Source organism: Lissotriton helveticus, chromosome 11, assembly GCF_964261635.1.
Source record: "Lissotriton helveticus chromosome 11, aLisHel1.1, whole genome shotgun sequence".
NCBI lineage: Eukaryota > Metazoa > Chordata > Amphibia > Caudata > Salamandridae > Lissotriton > Lissotriton helveticus.
Window position 1 is genome coordinate 530,864,022 of NC_136072.1, and position 18,436 is coordinate 530,882,457.

The 18,436-nt window shown below is 46.2% G+C and overlaps 1 protein-coding gene across 7 annotated transcripts in view; it reads left to right on the forward strand.

Annotated features, from left to right (window-relative positions):
• AGFG1 (ArfGAP with FG repeats 1) overlaps positions 1-18,436 on the forward strand; it is a 429,459-nt gene that overhangs the window by 243,760 nt on the left and 167,263 nt on the right. For all 7 annotated transcript variants that reach the window (XM_078666216.1, XM_078666214.1, XM_078666215.1 and 4 more), the window contains one exon: positions 4,028-4,114. In XM_078666216.1, the coding sequence (XP_078522342.1) occupies positions 4,028-4,114 (87 nt within the window). The remainder of the gene's footprint in view (positions 1-4,027; positions 4,115-18,436) is intronic.

Genomic DNA, 18,436 nt, shown 5'->3' on the forward strand with positions numbered 1-18,436 from the left:
TCTGGTTTCGGAACAGGAACCTGAATTATTCTGAAGCAGTCTTCTCCATCACTATGCCTCCAAGTGCAGGCACATTTTATATGCAGGGTGAACATTCTGTTTCTTTATTTGAACTTTGTTATCTCCACAGGCAGTTGTGATGGGGAGAAGGCCTAGTGATAAACGAGTTGAGTCTGTTTATGAAGCTTGTCTCATGTGCTCTCTATAAATCTCTTGGGTAAATGCCAACCCACTTGGATCCAATTAAAATGGAGCACTCTTGGTAGTGTTCAGCTGTCTGATTAAATGCGTAGGTGCTAGAGAGATATACTACCATTATATTTGAATCCTCCTATATGTATGTAGCTCCAAAGCGTGCTATTTAGGGTTTGCTGGTTGCCAGAATGACTGTCTTCCCTTCACTCTCTTCCAATTTGTTCATTTCCTTCCCCCAAACGCAGTCACATTCTTAAAACAAGGGCTTGTGTCTGGTTTGAAACAAGTAAACTCGTATGTTATGTTATGTTATGTTATTGGCAATTTATAAAGCGCGCGTGCGCCCGAGGGCTTCTTGGCGCTGGTAAGATAAAAAACATAACAGGAGGAGAGTCTGGCGGAGGAGTTATTTCGGGTAAGCTTGTATGAAAAGATGTGTTTTAAAAGCCTTTCTGAAGGCAAGAAGGTCTCTACTCTGTCTGAGGGCAAGAGGTAAGGAGTTCCATAGGGTGGCTGCAAGGAAGTGAAAACAGCTGCCGCCTTGTCGTTTTTTCTTGACATACATCCACTTGAATACAGCAGAAAGATTTTGTGTTAACCTTCCCTGGGCCAGACCAGTTCCAGGAGGCCAGTTTGTGTCCTGAAAGAAGCAACACTGGAAGAAAGAATTTGACCAAGGACATGACTAAACTTGCACTGCACATCCTGCTTCCTGTTTTGTTCAAGATACTAAGGGCCTTAAACAGCCTCTGACTGGACAACGGTCATTTAGTTTCCATTCCGCCACATGAGTAAAAGTTCTCCTGATAGCTGGTTGTCATGTAGCTGTGACACACCTGAGCAAATGCACAGATGAGGGAATATCATTTTGACTGATTGGCTCCTTCCAAAATTGGAGCCAATTTCAAATCAGTTGGCTGGATCTTAACTTTTACAGTGCTAGACATAATCTAAACCTTTCGAATTGTTCAAAGCTCACCTTTTGCTTGAAACGCTTTGGAGGGATAGGGCATTTACACCAGGGCTGAAGAAATGGCTCTGCTGTGGCATCGTGAAGGGGAGAAAGGACATAAATTGCAGATTTTTACAGAGTTCGCTTTTTGCAACCGCTAATTAATTTGGGAATGGCCCCAAGAATTTGAAACTCCCTGCCCCTGAAATCAGATTTATCCCTTCAAGTACAGCATTCAAAAAAGAAGTCAAAGTGATTTTGATGAGCACATTTCTACCCTAGAAACCATTGACTCTTCTATCCTGGCACCGAGATGACGCAGTGTCTACACACACATGGTTATTATTCTCATGCTATGTCCTTGTTTATTAACCTTTTGGCCTTTTCCTGATTTACATCATGCACTGTCAGCTTATATGTGTGTTGGTGGTTCTACCTGTTTCTTCTTGCCTAACAGTTTGTAAAGCGCTCAGATACCCTCTAGAGTCAAATTCAAGTTATATAAAACTTGATAAATAAATAAGATCCCTAGAATCCCCCTAATGAGCAAGAGTAAGGCAGAGGTTTGTACCGGGGGCTCATCCATCAAGTGCCAGGTGTTTAGTGATGTAACACTAGATTCATCATTTAGTGGATGCACAGAATATCAAGTCATTAAGAACATCCTTTGTAGCTGTAAACTGTGTAAGCTTCAAGATCTCTGCACCTCCTAGTGTCCCTAAAGCACCCACCAGCTGCATCGCAGTCGAGACAAAAGATCTGTTAACATGCATAAGTGGTTGTTCACATTGCATTTTTTATTCTATAGGCAAGAAAAAAGAGGGCTTGAGCACCGACTCAAAGGGATTCAAAATGTAAGCACCATATCTGCCTGTGGTACACGAGGTGCTACATCGTACACCCAGATGACATGCCTTGGCTCCTGGTCTGAGCTGGGGCAAGAATAATTTACACTCAGCTATGTGAATCATACCCCATTGGGGGCTGTGTGCCACATATATTTCTTACAAGTAGCTAGTTGCGACCGAAAAGGTGCATTTAGGGCAGTGGGAAGGAGGGCCACTCCCCCATTTTCAGCGGAGACTAATCTGGCTTAAGCTGCTGTCAGCTACAGACCTGGCACCCCTTAACTAGGTCTCTGCCCCTCCGACTAGATCCTGTAGTTTCCGGCAAGATCCTTAAGCAGATTTCTAAAAAAAATTAAAAGCTCTATGCACAATGTCTGTCAGTGCAGCCCTCGAACCATGCCAGCCCTCTCTTGAGAGCCATTGGCCATGCCTCCCTTTATTAGTCTTTTTCTCCAGTATAGGTTTGATAACATTTTTGGGCACAAGAACAGAATCAAACCTGTTAGCTGCTGTGTCTGCAGCCACAGATGCCCCATAGTCACCATTTTGTTGCCTCGCTGATAATGTTCTTACCCATTTAGCATTTTTAAATCCACACCCAATCCTTAAGATGCTACCAAAGCAAAGAGGAGAATGACCCTTATTTTTTGTCTGGACCGGGGGGTTGGGGGTTCAGGTATGTTCAAAACCCTTAAGTGACTTCTCTTTTGAGCCTGTGGACAGGTCAAACCGAGCCCAGCTAGCAAATGAGATAACACTAAACTCTCATTATTCCTCTGTCAGCAAAGCATTTTTTTTCTCCAAAAAAGGGCACTAAATTCCGCTTCTAAAGGACTTGTTTGTAATCCGCGTTAGACAACTGATTCCTATTCTTGCCTTTATCTAGGAAGCCCCTGCTTTAGATTGCGTGGGCTATAAGAATGGTTGAATCTTTTTACATAGACTATCAAACATGGTTTATGAAATGTCACAATTCTCTTTAGTTGTAATGAGTGTATTTCTCATAGGAACGTGTTAACCAATTCTTCCACAGAGAAGATGCAGAATACCCGAGGTGCAAGGAGAGAGGGACGACCTACATCCACATGGTGTCGCAATGCAAGGCCCTGATACACTACTGGCAAGAAGTAACGAGGGAGTCAGCTAGGATAACAGAACAAATAGTCCCGTGAACCAGAGCATGTCCTACTTAACCTATGTCCCCATATGGCTAAGACTAAGGTCACTTTTGAGTTCCAGGACCTCGCCTTCATATTGGCAAAACAGGACATTACTAGCAAATGGAAGGCTCCGGAGGGCCCCAGCATACATAGATGGAAGAGAGAATTAGAGAAATGGGCAGGAAGTAAGGGGAGAATCTTGCGAACAAAAGCAAGAAGGGGATTGGGAAGGCTTGAAAGTGCGCAGACATGGGAGGTTTTGATGGAGGAGCTGAGGGACAAGGAAGCTGTATCTGAAGCCACCACCCCTGAAAGATCCCCACGGCATGGAAGCCCACACAGAGAGTCAGGAGAGGAGGGGGGAGCAAGCACCAGGAGATGAGGACCAGTAGGATCCCATGCACTGAGGGGGGTTTGAGCTACTTTAGGGCAGCCGAGGGATAGAGATGCACATGGCGAGAAATAAGAGATGTGATCACAAGGAGCCATCTGGTAATTATTGGAGACAGCAGTGCCGGGGGGAGGAGGGTGGGGGTGGGGGGTAGAGGTTAAGTTTAAGAGTTGGGGGGAGGGAGAGGCGGGGGGATAAGAAGGGATGGTATACTTGGAAGTGTCCTGCAACATCAGAGACAATTATAATGCAAGGAGCAAGTGGGTGTACGAACATTGAAAGAGGCGACATAAGCTACTGTGCAATTGGTTTACTTGCCACAGAGATACTGTGTGGTGAGAGAAATATGTAAAAGATCATAACATTTGTTTAAAAAAAAAAGTGTATTTCTCCTAAGGGAATGAATCAGTCAACATAGGGCATTATTTTAAAACTTAGTCACTAAAGCACCTAATTTATTAATTTTTTTATTAATTTTCAGGTGCTACGAATCCATTTATGTCAGTTCCCAGTGCACCTATAGTTCCCATTGTGAATCCGTTCCAGAGCAACGGTAGAGTAGCAACAGGTCAGTGCATTAAAACAAAGTTCATTGATTTGATTGATTATTTATGTAGCTTGTATTGAAAAGTACTGGGATAATTTGCATGAGTGTTAAGAGGTATGGTCTATATGTGCTTGTCATTTGTTAGTCTCTTGAGATCTCTTCGCCTTAGTCCTGGGGACAATTGCAAACTCTTAAACAAAAAAAGTACACAACTTTTTTTAACCGCTTTAAATGACCCGTTGACTTCCACTGCACTATTTTCACAGTGCTGTGGACCATCAGCATGTCCACCATACTGGAAAAGAAAATGTTTCAGATGAAAACCAGCACAGTGACATCACAGCAAAACAAAAGTGAAAGCAGACCTCTCTAATGGTATTTTCTGGTTTCACTTTAAGTTAGTGCCGGGGGCATAACTCTGCTGCTGAGCCCCTTTCAGCACCTAGGAGGCAGTATTTGGAAAGGGAGCAATGTCCCCCTTCCAGCACTCACTCTCATGGTTGACCTCTGCTTGGGGTTTGCATTGAGCATTCGATCCCCAAGCATGGATCCACCACAGGATCCACCACACTAAACATCAGGGACGTTTCCCTGTGTGGGTGTGGCCTCCTTCGGCAGGGGCCTGAACTGCTCCACATCCACAGTGCAAATCAGTCTCTCTGCCCTCCAGGGAAACAGAGCGTGTTTACCCTAAACCTGTACGCTTCCTGGAGGTAGAAAGACCACTAGCAGCGAAGGAAGTATGCACTTCACAGGTTTTTTTTGGGGGGGGTGGGGGTGCACTGCCTCGGGCATGTTCTATCCCACCCCCATGCACAAGATTCTTTTTGCTACCGTTGTGGGACATAAAGGTGCTGTGAAACCCCCAAATGTCTGATATGGGGAATTGTGCAGACAACCCACTAGGCACCATGGAATTGCAGAATATACCCTTTTTAGGGGTGTGTGGACCCCTGAGCATGTTTTTTAAAAAAGTTTTATTCTTTGCTCTTCCCCGCCCCTGAGCCAAGTCTTTTTGCCCCCACCAGGAGGGCAGACAGTGGGTGTTCGGCACTCATGTGAGCTCAGATGTTTTTTAAGTTTTATTGTTTGGCAGGAAGTGGTACCTGTGAGCATTGTCCTGTGATCTTCCCCACCCCCGAGCCAAGTCTCTCTCTCCCCACCTGGAGGGCAGAAAGTGGTTGTTTACCCCTAATCGGCACTCATGTGGGCACAGAAAGTGCACTAGACACCAGGAACTATTTCTATTTACTGTTTAGGGTGGGAGTGCCCCCCCCGGGCAATGGCCTGTACTCTCCACCTCCTCCCTGGGGCACGCGAGGTGGGGGTTGTGGGGGGGGCAAGAGGTGGATAGGTGGTGTTTACCCCAAATTTGCACCACCCAAGGGCGGAAGAAAACCCACTAGTCCATCAAGAAATGCTTTAAATGTGTTGTTTGGTGGGAGTGGCCCACAGTCCCTACCCCTGGACATAAGTGTTGCCGCCTCCCCACTTCCCGTCTCACCACTCTGCAGTCTCGCACATAAATGTTCTTTGTTCCAATAGAAGTCAATAAAGAAAATATATTCCCCTCCTATTTTTTTATTCTATTTAAATCTCCTACTTTACTCCTGTAAGATGTTTGTATGTATGCAACTTGGGTTGCCTTTATATCAAGAGAACACAGAATGGCATAACATTTGATATTATGAATTGAATTTCTCTCCATACTGGCTGCAAGAAAGATTATTTTTTTTGCAAATTTTCCTCTGAATCACATGATAGTATGGATAACCTAGAATTCTGATGTATACACAATGCCCACGATTCCTAAACTTAGTATCTTGTGCACCTTGAAAAAAATACATAGGTTTGCAATATACCCATTTTTTATTCATTAGTGTTTACCAAATGAATTACTGCATAGTTGGTACACAGTGAAAAATCATTACCAGTGGCAACTCAGTTTTTGTCTCTGGGTACTGCATGTTGTTGGACAACCAACTAACTGTGTTTCCCTGCAACCGGATGTGCCTGCAGGGCATAATAGAATGTTACGTTTGTATATCGGCAATCGGGGTAAAAAATTTACTGATAACATTCTAGTCAACAGTTGCTGTTTTCTACGTACTTATTTTCATATTTTATTTCAACAATTTGTTTTTCTTGGAATATCAAGAGCAATCTACGCATATGACACCTTGCTGAATTCCGGACCTTTGTCTAGTTTTCAGAAATGTATAGATTTCTATGTTCACCCATGTGAACATAGAAATCTGTACATTTCTATGTTCCTATTCCAGCAATAGGTTTAAACTGGAGGAAATAGAAAAAATGGACTACCAGAAAAAAATGCAAAAACTGTGGTAGAAAAATGGCTTTCTTTAACAACTCTGCCTGTTCCTAAAAGCTGTACTGGTTGTGATCTTAGCATAGCAAACATTTTATTGTGCCATTTCTAGGGGTAAACACATTTTTGCACAGCACTTTCGTCCAATTTATTTCAACAACCACAACAAAAAGTTAGCAAAATATTGACTCGTTTCTCAATTCCCTCCTGGGTAATCAACAAACCCTGGGCGCCCTCAGAATCCCTAAGATGTGGAGGAAAAAAGGGCACGATTTTGGGCTGGATACCCTTTGTGAAAAGAACGTTATGAAGGCCTAAGCGTGAAGTGCCTCAAACATAAAAAAGGGGGCTCAGCACTGGTGGTGGAAAGGCTTTAGCACTATAGGGCTAAATGCAGTTCTGTTTCAAAGAGGCCGCATTAAATAAAAAGGTTTGCTATATTAAAAATACAATCCCATACATAATTATGGGCTTACACTATGTGCCCATCATCCCTGTGTTGGGTTTGAATCCTACGGAGTTGCAAATTGCGACCTACTTAATAAATGTTCATAAGGTAGGTTGGAGTCTGATGCACTATCATTTCAAATTTTAGAAACGGACCTATTAATACATGAGTCGGTTCTTAAAATTCTTTACTGGTCGCAAAAATACTGGTCACAAATTGGCACCAGTAAATAGTATATCCTGTCCAAAGATGTCTTTGGTGTCTGCCGTTGTTCAGTGGCATGGTGAGATTGTGTCATCTTGGGTATATTATGCTAAACTTCAAGAAAAAAGGCCTTCACAAGCTGCATTTTCAGTCTAATTTCCTTACAGCGTCTATTTGCAAACCAGATGATGCATATTTTTATGGATCACTGTCTGGCTCTCTCATGAATGCTCAATCCTTCCTCGGTATTCTTACATTTTATGATCATTGTGCATTTAACCCTTTGGTTTCTCTTTTATTCACTGACTCGTGTGCCTCTTAACTTCTACTCTGAGGTTCTTGCTGTCAGATTTATTATAAGTTTGGTAGTACGCAATTGTATGTGCCTTTCACCAGATTAGCACTTACATGTTTGGGAGTGAAATCTACTACATGTACCCTTGAGAAAGCGACTCAAACAAATGTATTTAATAGCCTTTGGCAGTTGCAGGAGTGTATTTTTCTTCATTTACCAGTGATGGGTGTTGGGAATGGGAGAACCTGCAACAAGCGGCTGTCTGGTGTGTGTTAAAGATTCAATCCATTTTAGGTACACCCATAGACTTTTCAAGATTAAAGTGTTTGAATATCCAGAGTATTAAAATGGTCTCATCCGGAACATCCCTCGCCGCAGTCTCATCACCGGTCACCTGAGAGACCGCCCCTCCTTACCTATCAACAAAAGAATTGCCAGTGACCAGGATGGCGATGGAAAGCTGCCAGCCAATGTCGGGTGATTTCAGGTGAAAAGGTGAAGTTTGTCTCATCAGCCACGAGGCCCAGGAGGCGTCGAGGACGACCAGGAGCTGGATTCGAGCTGTCCCATGAAGGATCTAGTTGACTGCGGTGTCGGTATCCGGATTGGACCCAACAAGCCTTGGCAAACGCAACCCACGCAGGATGTCGAGATTGGCTTCGATGCAGACCAGCAAGGTCTGTGGCGCTTCTCCTTTGTAGGGAAGTTGGAGCAAGCCTGGAGCAACCAGGAAAGCAAGTTAGATTCAAAATGGAGTCTTCCAGGTGCTCACTAGCCAACACACTAGGAACCGGAAAGACACGTAGAGCTGAAATGCAAAAGCGGGGCCCACTGAGCTTTGGTGCAAATGGTGCTCGGGTCTGGGGCTTCAAGCACCCCAATGCACGACTTCGAGTTACCTCGTGAAGTGAGTGCAGCTTGCAAAATGCAGGATGTCCAGGAGTTCCGGTCCCACGTCTCTCGTGTCCGCCACGGGTCTCAGCTTTGCTGTGAGCGACGGTCGGGGTCAGAGATGTCTAGAAAGTCCGTGTCCTGTGTCGCAGATTCTTCAGGATCCGGCGGGAGCCTCGAAAATGCAGACCGGCATAGTTTCTGTTGGTGCCTGTTTGAAGAGGGTGGTCACTCTTTGACCAGAAGGAAGATGTCTTTCGTCTTCCAGTCGAAATGGAATGTCGAAGGTCCAGGATATATATTTCAGAGTTTCGTCCAGGGTCCCTGGTTTTTTATTTTATTTATTTATTTATTTATTTATTTTTGGGGTGGTTACACCCCTTTCTCCTTGTCCAGTTTCTTGCCAGAGCTGGGGCAGAGTACCCCAGCAACCAGTTTGAACTGGGAAATGCATGGAGCACCTAGTGTGCCCCAAGCAGTATCTATAAAGCATTCACTGAATGCAGCCCTCCCTGCCCCAATACACAAAAGCCTGTCTGGGAAGGTGCCAGAACCTCCTTGGACAGTAAACCTATTGTCCAGGCATCCCCTGCTGGGGTTTCATCCAGCAGCAGGAGGTCAGACTTGTGTCTGTGGCAGCAGCATCCATTTGGTGATGCTGAGGCTCTGTTTAACCGGGTAAACATGTCTTCTCCCTCTAGAAGGGTGGAATGCTACCCCCGCCAACAGGGCTGGCGGGGGGGGGGGGTAGTATTCCAAAGTGTTTGACACCTTACACGACATGTTTTGATAAAGCCAAACCAAAGTTAGCATTAACCACAAGGATTATAATGCACTTAAGAGTATATGGTATGGCTATATCATAGAACAGCTATAAGGAGATGGTTCCGAAAGCTGCAGAGGGACTCAGCTCATGCTAGGGCACCCTCTCACATAAGAACAAGCACTCTACCTCCAGGATTGTCGAGGTCTGCCTTAGGAGTGGCTTATAGGTGTATATGGGTGTATATATATATATATATATATAGATTTAGATATAGACTTAGATATAGATTTAGATATAGATTTAGATATAGATTTAGATATAGATTTAGATATAGATTTAGATATAGATTTAGATTTAGATATACTATATCTAAGTAAGGGGTAATTACACCACCTTACCCAGGCTGTGTGAACAGACTTGTGGTGTCAGTTTGGAAGGCAAACCATGGGTGGCACAAAACATACTGTAGCCCCTGATAGGCCTAGGGTGCACCTATCCCCTGGCTACCTAGGGTACACTATACAGGGGCTCACAAGGGTGACCCAGTAACCAATCTGGTATGTACCTAAAGTACATGGTATTAATTTAGAGCGAGAACAACTGGGCGGTGGGCCTGATTAACAGGTCCACAGCCACACTAAAGTCGAAAAACCAAAGAATCACAGCAGAAAGTGGGGGTAACCATAGGAAGCTGACCCTACTCTCCTACACAACCCCCCCAAAACGCAGGGACATTAAACTAACCTTGACCAGTTGAGTCTTCATGTTCTAAGTGGAAATATCTGGAGAGTCCATCTGCATTGGCATGGTTACTCCCAGGTCTATGTTCCACTGTAAAGTCCATCCCCTGTAGGGAAATGGACCCCCTGAGCAGTTTGGGATTTTCACCCTTCATCTGTTTTAGCCACAAGAGGGGCTTATGGTCTGTCTGAACTTTGAAGTGTGTACCAAATAAGTATGACCTCAGCTTCTTCAGTGCCCAAACCACAGCAAAGGCCTCCCTCTCAATAGCTGACCAACGTTTCTCTCTAGGGGTCAGCCTTCTGCTTATAAAAGCTACTGGCTGGTCTTGACCATCTTTATTCAATTGTGATAGCACAGCCCCTACCCCCAACTCAGAAGCATCTGTTTGAACAATGAATTCTTTGGAGTAGTCTGGACTTTGCAGAATTGGTGCAGTGCACATGGCCTGCTTCAGGTCATCAAATGCCTTTTGACAGCCGACTGTCCACTTTACTTTCTTAGGCACTTTCTTGGAAGTTAAGTCATTAAGGGGTGTCACAATGGAAACGTACCCCTTGATAAATTTCCTGTAATACCCAGTCAGGCCCAAGAAAGCTCTGACCTGAGTATGGGTGGTTGGAGCAATCCAGTCCATTATGGCCTGGATTTTGCTCTGCAATGGTTGAACCTGGCCTTCACCTACAAGGTGGCCCAGGTATACAACCTGACTCTGCCCTATCTGGCACTTGGTAGCCTTGGTAGTTAGGCCTGCCTTCTAAGGGCATCCAAAACATTTTTCACGTGGATCAGGTGATCTTCCCAGGTGGAGTTAAAGACAGCAATATCATCTAGATACGCTGTACAGTAGTCATCTAGACCTGAGAGGACTTGGTTTGCCAACCTTTGAAATGTGGCAGGTGCATTTCTCAGGCCAAAGGGCATTACCACAAATTGATAATGTCCACCAGGGGTTGAAAATGCTGTCTTTGGCTTTGCATCATCAGCTAGTCTGATCTGCCAGTAGCCAGCTGTCGGGTCAAATGTACTTAAAAACTTGGCAGATGCCAATCTGTCTATGATCTCATCTACCCTGGGTATTGGATGGGCATCTGTCCTAGCCCAGGTCTAGAAGTCATCTGCGGCGTCCCCCAAGGATCATCTCTGAGCCCCACCCTCTTCAACGTCTACATGAGCCCCCTCGCGGCCATCGTACGCAAACACAACCTCAGCATAATCTCCTACGCCGACGATACCCAGCTGATCCTCTCCCTGACCAACGACCCCGCCGCCGCCAGAACCAACCTGCACGAAGGGATGAAAGAGGTAGCCGAGTGGATGACGACCAGCCGCCTGAAACTGAACTCAGACAAGACGGAGGTCCTCATCCTGGGCTCCTCGCCCTCCGCCTGGGACAACTCCTGGTGGCCCCCCGCCCTGGGCACCGCACCCAAACCAACAGACCATGCACGCAACCTGGGCTTCATCCTGGACGCCTCCCTCTCCATGACCAGGCAAGTCAACAGCGTCTCCTCGGCGTGCTTCAACATCCTACGCATGCTACGGAAGATCTTCTGGTGGATCCCCACCGAGACCAGGAAGACCGTCACCCAGGCCCTCGTCACCAGCCGACTGGACTACGGCAACGCCCTCTACGCCGGTACCACCGCCAAGCTCCAGAAGAGACTCCAGCGGATCCAGAACGCCTCGGCCAGACTCATCCTCGACGTCCCACGTACCAGCCACATCTCCGGACACCTGAGAGACCTTCACTGGCTCCCCGTCAACAAAAGAATCACCTTCCGCCTCCTCACCCACGCACACAAAGCCCTACACGACCAAGGCCCGAGCTACCTCAACAGCCGAGTCAACTTCTACGCTCCCAAACGCCACCTCCGATCAGCCAACCACGCCCTCGCCGCCGTCCCCCGCATCCGAAGAGCGACTACAGGAGGAAGGTCCTTCTCCTACCTGGCCGCCAAGACCTGGAACTCCCTCCCTCCCGACCTGCGCCTGACCCAAGACCACCTCTCCTTCAGGAAGAAGCTGAAGACCTGGCTGTTCGAGCAGTAGCGGCACCCCCCCCCCCCCCCCCCCCCCCAGCGCCTTGAGACCCTACGGGTAGGTAGCGCGCTTTATAAGTGTCAATGATTGATAGTGACCGCATTGAGACTTCTGAAATCCACACAAAACCTCATCTCTCTCTTACCATCTTGGTTGTGAGGTTTATGCACCAGGACTACTGGACTGGCCCTAGGGCTCAATTACTCCCAATTCCAACCTCTTCTGGACCTCTGTCCTGATACAGTCCCTGACATGATCAGGTTGCCTGTAAATCTTACTTTTAACAGGCAGTCTGTCCCCAGTGTCCACTTCATGAGTGCACTAGGTAGTCTGACTTGGAGTAATTGAAAACATATGTCTGTTGGCCTGCAGAACGTGTCTACAGTCACTCTGCTGCTGATCAGTGACTTCTCCCTTCTGTTCAACAATAGCGTGGGGTCCACTCCACTTGTCTTGGAGAGCTGCTGGGACCACATGCTCCAACACCCACACTTTCTGTCCTGGCTGGTAAACAGTCAGCACAGCCTTTTGGTCATGCCAGGCCTTTTGCAATTCCTGACTAGTCTCAAGGTTTTTGGATGCCTTTTTCATGTACTCAGCCATCCTGGAGCGGAGACCAAGTACATAGTACACAGTGTCTTGTTTGGGAAGTTTGAGAGGTAACTCCCATCCTTCCTTCACCAGACAAAGGGGTCCTCTTACAGAATCCCCAAACAAAAGTTCAAAAGGGCTGTAGCCAACCCCTTTTTGTGGAACCTCTCTATAAGCAAATGCAGGGCAGTAGGATGTCTCATCTCTGCCTGAGCTTTTCAGGGAGACCCTTAATCATGCCCTTTAAGGTCTTGTTGAATCTTTCAACTAGACCATTGCATTGTGGGTGATAGGGTGTGGTGAACTTAAAGTTCACTCCACACTCCTTCCACATTGCAGTCAGGTAACTAGACATGAAGTTAGCACCTCTGTCTGAAACAACCTCCTTAGGGAAACCCACTCTTGAGAAAACTCCCAAACGGGCTCTTGCCACAACAGGTGCTGGAGTGGTCCTAAGGGGAATATCTTCTGTGTATCTGGTGGCATGATCCAATATCACCAGAATAAACCTGTGCCCAGAGGCTGTTTGGGGATCCATTGGTCCAACAATGTCAATCCCTACACGTTCAAAGGGAACCCCCACCACAGTTAGTGGTATAAGGGGGGCCTTAGTAGTGCCACCTGATTTGCCACTGGCTTGGCAGGTGACACAGGAGCGACAAAACTCCTTGGTGTCCTGACATGTGAGGCCAGTGAAAGTGGGGGACAAGCCTGTCCCAAGTCTTGTTCTGGCCAAGATGTCCTGCAAGGGGAATATCATGGGCTAGTATCAAAAGGAAGCCCCTGAATGCCAAAGGTATGACCAACCTCATGGAAGCTCCAGGCTTGGGGTCTCTAGCCACTGAATATAGGAGCCCTTCATCCCAGTAAACCTTATGGGTTCCACTAGCATTCCCTGCAGCCTCAGCAGCAGCCTGCTATCTGAGGGCTTCAAGAGAAGGGCAGTCCAACTGCGCCTACCTCAGATCTGCCCTGGAAGGTCCCCATGTCCCAAGAAACTCAACCTGATCAGGCTCAAGCTCTTGTAGGACAGTTCCTTCTTGGGTCTCACAATCAGCTTCCTCAGAAGAATGATACTCTTCCTGAGGCAAGGGGGAAGGCAGTGCCTTAACCCTACTGCTTCTCCTCCTGGTAGGCAACTGGTCCATTATTCCAGAATCCAGTGCTTGTTCAATGTTTCAATTTTTGACCTGTGACCTAGTCACAGCAAGCACATGTGCTGAGATGCCTAACATTTCTGTATGTGTCCTATACTCCACTTCAGACCAGGCTGAAGTCTCTTGGTCATTGCCAAGCAAACATTCTACAGGGAGGTCTGAGCTAACAACAACCTTCTTAAGGCCAGTTACCCCTCCCCAGGAGAAATTAACAACTGCCACACTGTGATAGCGACATTCATTCGCTAACTGTTTACAAACCTTTACCTCTGTAGATGAGAAGCTTTCAAAATGTATCTTTACACAACCGCTATATTATTGCAAGTCAGCACAGTGGTGTGGGCTGGCATAAGGTGCTTAAAACTGGATTGTTTCTCGTTTCCTCCAGGTTAAGCATTTTTAAACTGTGCATTAACAGATCGGATGTATGTGTGAAGGAACCAGTCTATTAATAAAGAGGGAGCTGGTGTTTTAATCCTCTACATCCGTTTAAAAAATCAACTTCTACTTTGTAGTAGGTCTGCAATATTGATTGGTACCTCTCATAGAACACAGACTGAAACTGCAGCAACTGTCTGGTGAATAATGAAACTGCCTAGGAAGATGCCAAAACGTAGCAGTATGATCTGCCTTCACTTTCTGGTTGAATCCTTTTACCTAATAAATGATTTATTTTCTTGTTCCAATGGCATTCATGCACATTGCATCCTGACATAGCTGTACAACATGTTTTCAAAGACTAATGTATTAAAATTACAACCTTCTGCTTGTTCTATCACAGGGCATCCACAGGACGCGATCCCTTAACTTCACTCTCAGTATTCTGCACAGCCTGCCTGGTTCTTGCATCTTTTGCCTTATAAGGCTTATGGGGGTCGCCATTTAAATTACTTCATTCATGTCAAATTCAATTTCTATCACGGAAAGTTACCTTCCTAGTGGCAATCACTTTTCTCAGAAGGATAAGTTAACTACAGGCACTTACTCAACAAGAAACTTTCTTCAAAATGTTCCCAACAAAATTGGTTCTACAGACAAATCCAAAATTCCTAACCAAGGTGGTCTCAGCCTTTCACAAAAGTCAGACCATAGAACTACCTGTGTTCTTTCCTAGCCCAGACACAGTAGTAGAGAAAAACCTGCATACATTAGATGCCAAAAAGGCTATCATGTTGTACACTGATAGAATATAATCCTTTAGGAAAACAGAAAACCTTCTTGTCGCCTTTACCAAGCCTCACCAGGGGGCACCCGCATCCAAGGCAGGCAATTCTGGATGGATAGTTAGATGCATTCAAAACTGTTACCGAAAAGCCAAGATGGTATTTACAGTTCTACCACTGGCTCATTCCACACGTAAACAGGGAGCTCCTATGGCTTTTCTAGAAAATATATGTATAGAGGATATTTGCAGAGCAGCAACATGCATTAACCTACATAAATTTACAAAACACTACTGTGTTGATGTCTTCACAGTTCAACAAGCAAGAGTGGGTCAAGCTGTACTTGCAACATTATTTCAAACTAGTACTTCAGCCAGTCGCTAACCACTGCAATGGGGAGCTATGCTTTATATTCTATGCCAATCATATGTATCTACAGCTAACTCATGCTACGCATGGAATGTTACTTACCCTTTAAGCACCTATTCATAGTGTGTAGTGCCGTAGTTTCATATATACACCCTCCTCCCCATAACCTTTTGGTCGCAGTATTTGCTACTAGATTTAGCACAGTAAATCCCCCACTCACTTTTATAAATGTTTCTCTATTCTGTCACTGTATTGTTCCTTTTCTAGAGCTCACTCAATGAGCCAAAAACAATTTAACAAAGGAGTTGAGGTACATGTGCAATCCACACTGAGGAGGAGGTGCGGGACCTCGTAACTGGAAGATGTCTTGGAAGAAAAACAACGTGTAATCGCCTGAGCCCAACACTAGATGGCAGGTTAATGATAAGCATATGAATTGATGGCACTGCACACTACGAATAGATGCTTAAAAGGTAAGTAACATATTCCTTTACTCAAAATCTTTAGGGTGGCAGGAAGGCTTGAGTTCATAAGTCCAAGATAACCTCCTTAACTCTAGTTCTCTGTCTTAACATGGGGATTGAAAGTGTGCCTGCGTGCTTGAAGTAAATCTACATGTTGGCTGAGATGGACCACGAGTACACACATTTAAGAGGTGGCGGCCTTAGTGACTGTTCTGGTTGCAACCGTAAACCTCTATCAACCGCGCACAACTTATTATTCAAAGGTTGGTCGAGAGAACTGTTCTATCGCTTTTCAAGGGAGCCTTTAAGGTTACTTTTTTCTATTCCCCAGTCTGTTCGGTTATATATGTTCTTATGTTCCAAGCCCTTCACAGTACACCGTGTTCTCAAAGAATTGCTACCCCTGCAAACTAGTGTTTGCTTAATTCCAGTTCCAAAAGGTCAGACTCATTATCTTGGTGAGCCTATACTAGGCAAATCAGAACTCCAAACAATATTTAGACATAGACTGCATTTAGCTATTTTCCATGTTCCTCCGATTAGCTGATATGAGAGTTAAACACATGTCCCCTTCTTCGTATTTTTGAGACTTATACCTCAATATTTTACCAATGTGCAAGAAATGTTAGCCCCCCCCCCCACCCAAAAAAAAAAAGTTACGTGCAGGCTTCAAACACTATTGAGACTTTCGCAAATAGATGCCTGTGATAGGTCCCCACCAGGTATGCTCGTGGTGCCTGGGTTCGAGGTACAACTCCAAGGCCTGCACTGATTGCACATTGACGAACCCAAAGACCATCCGGGACTGTGAGGTGAAACTGCTGCTAAGCATAAGAAGGCCCCTTATTAGGGCCCTCCAAGTCATGATCCTCTTCCAATGTTCGTTCATAATCTCGTTCTATTCCCGGAGTCAACGGAGCCGCTTGAGAGGTCGGTCTTTGTCTCGCTTTGAATCTTCAGCCATAAGGCCCTCCATCTGGGATACCACCAGCGAGCTTTGTCCTCTGTGCCGGTTGGATCCACTGAGCCTATTTTGCCTCCGGCTCTGCTTCCAGCACTGAGGCCTGTGCCAGTGCCGGATTCCTCAACACCCATGCCGACTCTATCGATGCCAGAGGAGGAGGAGGAAGAAAAGGAGGAACCAATCGTTCCCCCTGACATAGAGTTGGCGTTGGTCTGACCTTGGTCTACATCGTGCCTAATGCAACAGAGGCACCACTTCCTCTGTTGGAGATTCCTATTCCTCAAGGGACGAGGCCCACCTTGTACTCCTGTTTGATGACCATGACCAGGGTGAATGAGTTCTCTCAGCCCTACACCGATGACAATTGGTGTGAAGACTTGCAGCTCCTGACCAGGAATCTAAACGTGTGGAAATGTTTGGCAAGAGAATCTTTTCTTACACCAACCTAGTTCTCTGATCTGCCAGCGCCAGCTGCTGATTGGGCCATTACCATGCCCTTTGGGATTTGGCGGCTCATGTTCTCTTAGGTGTTCCGGACAACCTTTGCATAAGCTTGGCCTAGGTAATTCAAGATGGTCATGATGTGTCAAGTTCACAAAATGTTGGGGCTTGAACACAGCACCTTTTTATCCAAAGCACCCAGGAAACCCAGCACTTACATGGTCGCGGCCGAGGTACCTACCACCCATGCAGCCAAGATGAGTGTGTGGCCCAGTCTGCAACACCCTCCTGATCCTGCTCCCACCCCGCGCAGCCTCACCTGCCAAACCTCTTTAGCGTGTCCTTGATAGAGAACATCTACCTACCTGTTGGGATGCAGAATCCGATAATTCCTTCTGGTTTGGCAGGAGATCACTTCAGACCAGAGGGCCCTGCAGATAGTTTGTTGGGGCTATACTCTCCCATTACTCTCTTCTCTGACAAACCTTTTGTGCCTCTCCCCCTCCTTCCAATGACTGACAGAGAACCACCTCTCAGTTTTATGGCAGGAAGTACAAGACCTTTTGGCCAAGGGTCTATTGAGAGGGTGCCTGCGTCAGAAGTAGGGCATTGTTAGTCATCCTGCTACTTTCTGGTCCCTAAGAAGTACAGAGGCTTCTGGCCTGTATTAGACCTGTGCCCTCTCAACCCCTTCCTCCGAAAGGAGGAGTTCTAGATGCTCACCCTGGCCCAAGACTTGTCTTCCCTCAACCCTAGAGACTGAAGTGTGGCGTTGGATCTGCAGGACGCCTATTTTCATATTTCCATCCTGCCAGCCTATCGGCACTACCTGCGGTCCGTGATGGGTTATGAGCATTTTGAATTTGCTGTGCTCCCCTTTGCTCTCACCAGTGCCCCTTGGGTGTTCATGAAACTGATAGCGGTGGTGGCAGCTCATCTTCGGAGGTCTGGAATACCAGTCTTAACCTCCCTCGCCAACTGGCTGTTGAAGGTGGGCTTGCCCCTCATCGTCCTCAACCACCTCCAGACTAAGGCAAATCTTGTGTCATATTCTGGGATTCACTTTCAACATGCCAAAGTCACACCAGACTCCTTCTAAAACGCTCCTTTTCATCACAGCCATTCTGGGCACAGTACAGGTTTTTTACTTTACACGGAAAGAGTCCAGGGCAATCAGACTATGGTCCTTATCTTTCACCCTTGGTCCTGGATTTCAGTGAGGTCAACTCTGTCGCTGCTGGGACTGATGGCCTCCTGCTTCCTCCTAATTGAGCACGCCAGATGGCATATGCAAGCTCTGCAGTGGGATTTGAATTCCCAGTGGCCCAACATCTAGGTGACCTCTCCCATCCTTACCCGGAGCCAACAGTAGTAAACGATGCATTGTTTCTGGGTTAAGCCGACCAATTGGAAGAGGTGGCGATCAAAGGTCCTTGGTCTCTGGTGGATACACAAATGGCAGTCATACTGGTAGTTA